The sequence below is a fragment of the Rhododendron vialii genome, chromosome 4a (genome assembly GCF_030253575.1).
Source record: "Rhododendron vialii isolate Sample 1 chromosome 4a, ASM3025357v1".
NCBI lineage: Eukaryota > Viridiplantae > Streptophyta > Magnoliopsida > Ericales > Ericaceae > Rhododendron > Rhododendron vialii.
The window spans coordinates 11,072,237-11,080,033 of NC_080560.1; the positions used below are offsets into that span (position 1 = coordinate 11,072,237).

Below are 7,797 nucleotides of genomic sequence, written 5' to 3' on the forward strand. Positions count from 1 at the left end.
GTTCCAAGTCTCTTCGGTGGTATTCCAACTAAAGAAAAAGAAAGTTTTGGAAAAAGAAAGGTAATTTCAAGCCCAAAAATTATGTGTTTAGATAAATAATTTTTCTACCAATATGAATCTTATTTGATAGATTTCATTGAGATCTTTTATTCGGTGCAAAAAAAATCAAAAAATTATTATTTATTATCATTATATTTGAGCTTAAAAATTAAAGAAAAAGAACTTTTAAGAAAATAACCATACCTGGAACACCCCCTTCTAAAGGATCTCAACTACATATTTCTGTGGAACTCAAAATTAAGTGTGAAGACCTCGTAGCAATGCGTAGCGGGAAGAGGCTTGAGAAGTGTTCTAAGGGTACTGTATAATCTCTCAAACCTTTCAAGTTTCAACACATCCCCGCTCCGAAGTCAACTCATCCGTCCTCTACACGCGCCGCATAATCGCGTGACCATGAGAGACCTCTTCTTCTCATCGCTGCTACGGTGCTTGTCGACCACGGCGCTTTTCCTCCAACTGTAGCACCACCAACCGTAGATCACAACATCTACTCGAAAGATCTAGAGAGAGAGAGAGAGAGAGCGAGCGAGGAGAGAGAGATAGAGATAGAGCGCGAGGAGAGAGACGGTGTGGTTGTCCGAAAAAGGTATGGTTTCTAGTCTCTACTATTACTGCTGTCAAACCCTAGCTAAAATCCTCATCCCCTCGAAATTAGGGTTTTGATCGAGCAAATTGGGGTTTTTCATCGATTGAACCGTTTAAAGTTTGTAGGTAAAGTTGTGTAGATATGCATACAAGCACAGTAGGTTAGGACGGGTCGAGTTAGGGTTTTGGTTGGGTAGAGGAGTGTATATATGGCTTCGGGAACTGTAGTGGGTGGTAATGGAGGAGGTGAAGATGGTTCTAGAGAGAAGCAGAGATGGGCTGACAGCAAAGTGTACACTAGGAAATCATTCAAGGGTCTGAAGACCAACATTGATACTAACCCTAGTAATGCGTCTCTACCACAAGCTCAAGCCCTAGCCTCAGAAGGGGCTAATTTGTTACAGAAACGATTTGACGCGGCGTCTGACGACTCATCGAGCCTCAACCGTCTGCAGGTCGTGCCTCTGAGCTCGAAAAATGTCGGGGGCGGTAACGGGTTGGGGAAACAGGGGAGTCTTAGGCAAGAAAATAAGGTTACGATTAGTTTTGTTTCGAGGTCGAAGCAGGAGATTCGGGAGCTTCGGAGGAAGCTCCAGAGTGAGCTTGATTTGGTGAAGAATTGGGTGAAGAAGATTGAGGGGAAAGAAGGAAAAGTAGTGAATGGTGGAGTTGATAATGGTGGAGCGAGGCGGGTTCAATCTGAGGTGGCGTCTGTGGGTCCTGCTAAGGTTTCTAGGCCATCAAATCAGCTGAGTATATCAGTGCTAGAGAATAGTCAGAGTGTAAGTGATAATATGGAGAAAGAGAAGAGGACACCTAAGGTTAATCAGTTTTATAGGAATTCAGAGTTCCTTCTTGCTAAGGATAAGTTTCCGCCAGCTGATAGCAACAAGAAGTCGAAACCAAATGGGAAGAAACCAGGGGGTACTGAATTGGGACCTGGGTTTGGGGTGGGTAAGTTTTCAAACCAAGCTTTCAAGAGCTGTAGTGCTTTGCTTGACAAGTTGATGAAACACAAGCATGGTTGGGTTTTCAATACACCGGTTGATCCCAAGGATCTTGGGTTGCATGACTATTTTGACGTTATTAATCATCCGATGGACTTGGGAACTGTGAAATCTAGGTTGAACATGAATTGGTACAAGTCTCCAAGGGAATTCGCGGAGGATGTGAGACTCACGTTTGGCAATGCGATGACCTATAATCCCAAAGGACAAGATGTTCATGTAATGGCGGAGCAGCTATCTAAGATTTTCGAGGAAAAGTGGTCGGTCATAGAGGATGATTATATGCGAGAGTTGAGAATGGCTGTCAGCTATGAAGTGGGGATACCTACCCCTACGTCCAGAAAGGCTCCTTCGCTGCTATCACCTGCTGCCGAAAGGAGAAAGATTTTGGATAGGTCGGAAACAATGACGAGTACTTTTGATCCCAAACCGAAACCCATGAATTCTTCGCATCCAGGGCGGACCCCTGCCCCAAAGAAGCCTAAGGCCAGAGATCCTGTGAAGAGGGACATGACATATGAGGAAAAACAGAAACTTAGCACAAACCTGCAGAATTTGCCTTCTGATAAACTGGATAACATTGTCCAGATAATTAAGAAAAGGAATACATCACTTAGCCAAAATGACGATGAGATTGAGGTGGACATTGATAGTGTTGATACAGAAACACTCTGGGAGCTTGATAGGTTTGTAACCAACTACAAAAAGGGTTTGAGCAAAAACAAGAAGAAAGCTGAACTTGCCCCTCAAGCTAGCGCTGATGTAAGGCCAGATGCCCAGGGAAAGGTAAAGCCTGACATACCTCTCTAAGATTCACTCATTTAGTTCGAGGCTTTGGTTGGTTAATGCAATTTACTTTTGCTGTTTGCGCAGAACCCTGGCCCCTCCGTGGTAGAAGCACCAAAGGAAAGGAAATCAGGTAAAATTTTCTGGAGCATCATAATTTATAGCATTTCATTTGGTGACACATGCAACCAACTAAATGCAATTTTGTTTTGTGTGAAAGTAGATGAAAAGAACATCTCCTCTTCATCTCCTGCTCGAGTAGAAAAGCAGGGGGGTAATGCAAGTAGATCAAGCAGCTCAAGCAGCTCTAGCAGTGATTCTGGATCCTCTTCTAGCGGTATTGTCATACTTCCCTGATTTCACTGATTTAGTTTGGTAGCTTGTTTTCTCTTTTGTGTTATGTTATTTTAATTTTTTTTTTTTTGGATTTGGCGAGGGGCCGGATGTGATGGTGAGCAGCTTCAGTTTCTGTTTGGTTGAAGTTTTGATTTTCTGTCTCATTGGCTCACTGCTTTTGTGTTACAGGTTCCGATAGCGAAAGTTCATCAGGATCTGAGGCAGCCCATTCACCAAGAACTTGAACATGTCCAGGTTAGTTGGTATTACATATTTGTGGATCTTCTTATGCAAAGTGCAGATTGTTTTTTTTCGTTTCTTTTATTTGTGTTTCTGCACCTTGCACTGACTTCGAGCTACTTTTCTTGTTTATCCTGCTAACACTACTTTTATGATAGGTGAAAGTACACGGAGACCCCCTCAACTATCACTTTTTTTCATTGAGACCCCCCTAACATTTAAAATCGCCCATACAGACCCCCTCAACTATAACCGTTAACCAATTAGCACACTTTTGTCAAAAAGACTGTTAAGATGAAGGGGTTGGCGTGGACAATTTTTATAGATGAGGGGGTCAATGTGGACGATTTTTAAGGGGTAGAATCATTATAGATGAGACCCTCCTAACATTTAAAATCGCCCATACGGACCCCCTCAACCATAACCGTTAACCAATTAGCACCCTTTTGTCAAAAAAGACCGTTAAGATGAAGGGGCCAGCGCGGACAATTTTTATAGATGAGGGGTCAGTGTGGACGATGCTTAAGGGGTAGAATTGTCATTTTCTCTTATTCCATTAACAGAGTTGGCCAATTTTTCATTTCATATAGTTGAGGGGGTTTGTATGGGCAGTTTTAAACATTAGGGGGTCTCCGACTCTCCGTGGAAAAAAGTGATAGCTAAGGGGGTCTGCGTTTACTTTCACCTTTATGATAATTCCTATGTTCTATGAAGACTATCAAATGTTAGCCTTATAAGTGAGATTTCCTTTATGTTCAAATAATGTACTCGTTTAGTGCTACTGCTACCTCAGGAGAAGAGGAAGGAAAGACTGTTATAAGTAGACAGTTCATTTTATCTTGTGTTGGTGCAGGAAAAGATGATGGCAACAAGTACTGAATGCTATATCAGAATATGATGATTCCATGGAAATTCTCTGATAGTTAATAATTGTTGGTTAGCAATGTTGGCAATCTGTTTTTGTATCCATGACATGCTTCAACTCAGTGATTCAGAGAGGCCTTTTCTCCAAACGGACTTGTGAGTGTTAGATCGTTTAGTGCTTCAAAAGCTTAATCTGGTAGTAAAATATGGCCTACGTATGTATCATGCTAACGAACACCCTCCCTCATGGGCATGGAGGAGCCAGCAGTGAACCAAAGCTTCGATATCAAGTTAGATCAGTACTTGTTTGAAATATTTTTGGGAAATGTTCCCCAGTGTATAGCAATGTGTCCAATGGTTAGGTATTGCTTGACTTTTGTTTTACATAGCTACAAGTATTTTGGTAGTGTGGTACTGTGGTTAAAGTGGATAACTAATTGTTTGATGCTTCTTCTTTGGTGGCTTTCTATACGGATCCATGCTTGTAATTTCGTGCATGTGAAATTGTGAATGGCCCACCACGTGCCAAAGCTATAGGTTTGATGCTTACCGTGGCTAAGTCGCACATACCTTCCTGGGGGTTTGTTTTTCGTTTCTTACAATAATAGGGATATCTCGTATGTTTTTGAACTAAATTGGCTTCCTTGTCACCATCAACTGCCAATACATTGAGACGAAGGAGATTGCTTTAGTACCTTTATTTTACTTGATATTGTTTCATCGAAAGAGTCTCTACTTGTTATATATCAAAAGAAATTAATTCTGATGGTTCTTCCTCCAACCCTTTCACGAGCACCACGATTGGAAGCCCATCTACCATGATCACTAAATCTGGTAAATTCTGAGTTTTAGATGCACCTACCCCTCCTGAATCCTGCCTAGCAACTATATGCTTCTTCCTATACTTCTTAATTTGGTTCCCTTCTGCATAGAGCCCTCCTCCCCTCTCTTTCCCTCTTCTGCCTACCCTTCTGTTGCTCCCTGTTATGGGTTGGCTTACTTATGTTGCTCCCTGTGATGGGTTGGCTTACTTCTGTGCCCCTTGTTTGTTGTCTCTTCTCGTTTCCCTTCTGAACCCCCTTTTCCTCTCTTTTATTAAGGTACCAGGGGGTTTCATCCATTGGGCCTCTCACAAAAAGTCCCACTTTGAATATGAGCATGGGAACTTTATATCCTATTCAATAATTGGATATAAAGTGTCCAATGAAGATGAGCATAGGAACTTTATATCCTATTCGATAATTGGATATTAAGTGTCCAATGAAGATGAGCATAGGAACTTTATATCCTGCCCTTGGAATCACGGGGCCTTCTAGAAAAGTGTCCAATGAAGCATGATAGTGCATGGGAACTTTATATCCTATTTGATAATTGGATTTTACTTGTACTCTGTAACAAATGATATGGAGCTTTTATCATTGTCAATTTCAAGTACTGTAATCTGTTATTGTTGACAATTTACTCTTCTAAATTTGCTAATCTTGTTGAGGAATACTAATTCCAAGTCTTTTCGTTTCTTGTTCTACAGGTCTCACTGATTGAACTGATGGTAATTCTTGTGGTTTATCTGACGTATTGAGATTGTGATTCTGCATCTCGATTTGTGGGTTGTTTTGGTAAAATCTTAAACACTACCCTAATCTTGCTTTGGAGTGGGTTTTGTTCTAGCTGGCTAGCTGCTATATGACCATGACAGTCTTCTGCACCTGGCTGTGTTCATGGTTACAGGTTTGTGCAATAATTGTAGATGGTGGTGACTAGGTAGATAGGTTATGTGTATAACTTGTACATTGCTTAGAACTGCAACTTAGCTTTAGTGGTCTATGTCGTTTTGCCTGCAGAGTTGGGGCATATTCTTTGATGTTGCACTCAAATATTCTCTGTAATTGTAGTATGTGAAGTCTTCCTCTTTGGATGCCATGTATATGTCTCCTGTGTGGGCTTGTGAGGTTAGTTGGATAGCTTGCATTGTAGTAGCTTGTATTTGAGAAAATGTGGCGCAAAAGATTGTTGCATGCTTGTTTTCTGTTACTCGTTGTGTAGTGTTGGTGGGGTTACAGCCGGACAATGTTGTTTGAGTCCTAGGTGTATTTCAACTCCATTTTCAAATGTTTTTTGGGGGATACAAGAAGGGGCCAAAGCCCAAAAGGGAAAACTATAACATAACATTTTCGAATGTTTTTGCGTAGATTAGTTGTTTACCCTCCCATGTTAATGGTTTGTCATTAGCTATGGAGTTTTCAGGAGAGTTGAAAGAAGGAAGATTTAGGTGACCTTACACATTTGATTTCCTTTCCGGGCAAGCAGCGTATGTCTGGATGAGTTATGGTTTGCGAAGAGGACAGTGATTGTGAAATGGTTTACTCCCCAGAAATTCCAATGATTATGTGCTTTGCCTTTTTTGGCAGTCCACAGAAGGAGAAGCAGCAGCTTGCAATGTTACGTAACTGTTTTGGTTATGGATTTTTCATTCTATTATCATCTGGGAAAGGCTGCTTTTAAAACCATCAAATGGCTTGAATGGTCTTATTTCTCTCTGGCTCGTAACCGTATCTTATGGTTATTCTACATTATTGGATTATGTGGTTATGCATCAAATTTCTGGCTTCTTTCTTCCGGCCCCTGAAATTTGTAAATCGTGACTGCAATTCTGTTCTGAATTGGTTGATCTTTGACTGCAATACTGTTCCAAATTAGTTGATGGGACGATCAACAATGTCGTGGGATACGAAAACCACAAATAACTGGGGATCTGTTTGTTCTGGGGTCTACTTTTCTGATGATTTTTTCCCCGTCCATGGGGGTTTTCTGTTCTTTAGTTGAGAGTTGTGGTGGTTGTGGTTGGGCTTATTTCAATGGTTGTGGTTAAGTGTTGCAGGTGGGTCTTTCCTATATTGTATATAATTCTGTTTGGTGTAATTTCATGTTTCGTGAAACATATTCTGTTGATTAAACCAGAAACAAGAAGAAATGAATATCTGATGCGAGTCTAAATCATAATTGAGTCTCCCCAGTTGATGAATTATGGAAATGAACAAAACCCTAATTACTCCGGTGTTCTTGCTTGTTTTTGTTGTTAATAGTTTGGTTTTGCTTACTATCCTTTCCCTTAATCTTCTTCACCCAATGAAAAGTTAAATTACGAGTATTAGTTTGATTTGGTGAAAAGGCTTTACAAGAAAAAGTTAGTACAAGATTTCCAATGTAATATCTGTGTAAAGTTGCGCATTCAAGATCAGTACATGTACCCGTACTTATCAGCAAATTTTTTGGGTTGGTACATCATTTAAACTTTCTCTAAGAAATCTTCCGAGTCATCGTATTTGGTTTCCTTTATAAAATTTTTTAGGGGGTGTTTCGGATGCGCTGTAAAAAGAACTTTTAAAAAAAAAGGTTTTTCAAGTTCAAATATAATGAAAATGAAAAATAATTTTTTATTTTTTTTTATACTGTTTAAAAGATCTCGATGAGATCTATCAAACAAAATTCATATTGGTAGGAAAATTATTTGTGTAAATACATGATTTTTGAGCTTGAAAAACCTTCTTTTTCAAAAAAGAAATTAAAAAAAAGAAAATGGAACACCTTCTTATAACCTGCACGGGGAAAGAAAATGCATATTGTCTCCGCCTAGTGGTTTTTTCTTTTTAGTTTTATCTTCTTTCTTTCTCTTTTTAAGATTTTTATATTTTGTTTTTGTACACTTTTCTTTTTCTGTGCATCCGAAATATAAAATATATTTGAAAAGGAGTTAACAGAGGTAAGCATAGGAAATATAAGTAAAAATAATTTCCTATGTAAAATTTAAGTTCAGTACATATCGATGTATGCATTATTGTCTGTTTCTATTATCACGTAATATTAATCTATTCAAAAAAGTTATTCTGAGCGAACTCTCCGAAATAAAAATCCCTCCGTA

At 39.6% G+C, this 7,797-nt stretch overlaps 1 protein-coding gene across 2 annotated transcripts; it reads left to right on the forward strand.

Annotated features, from left to right (window-relative positions):
• The first annotated feature begins 303 nt into the window (after positions 1-303).
• Positions 304-5,798, forward strand: LOC131321734 (transcription factor GTE4). Of its 2 annotated transcripts, XM_058352643.1 has the most exons (5): positions 304-2,438; positions 2,526-2,571; positions 2,662-2,775; positions 2,964-3,029; positions 5,407-5,798. In XM_058352643.1, the coding sequence occupies exons 1-4, from the start codon at positions 855-857 to the stop codon at positions 3,017-3,019; spliced, it is 1,800 nt and encodes a 599-aa protein (XP_058208626.1). In that variant the 5' UTR covers positions 304-854; the 3' UTR covers positions 3,020-3,029; positions 5,407-5,798. The 2 variants fall into 2 exon arrangements, with proteins under 2 accessions (XP_058208626.1, XP_058208627.1); XM_058352644.1 differs by lacking the exon at positions 5,407-5,798 and having other exon boundaries at positions 381-2,438; positions 2,964-3,030.
• Positions 5,799-7,797: the final 1,999 nt, after the last annotated feature.

Bases quoted from the DNA above. Each gene is read 5' to 3' on its own strand.
- LOC131321734 (XM_058352643.1), top strand. From the start codon at position 855: ATGGCTTCGGGAACTGTAGTGGGTGGTAATGGAGGAGGTGAAGATGGT. The intron at 2,439-2,525 runs GTAAAGCCTGAC...CTGTTTGCGCAG, and splicing joins GGCCAGATGCCCAGGGAAAG to AACCCTGGCCCCTCCGTGGT. The intron at 2,572-2,661 runs GTAAAATTTTCT...GTGTGAAAGTAG, and splicing joins ACCAAAGGAAAGGAAATCAG to ATGAAAAGAACATCTCCTCT.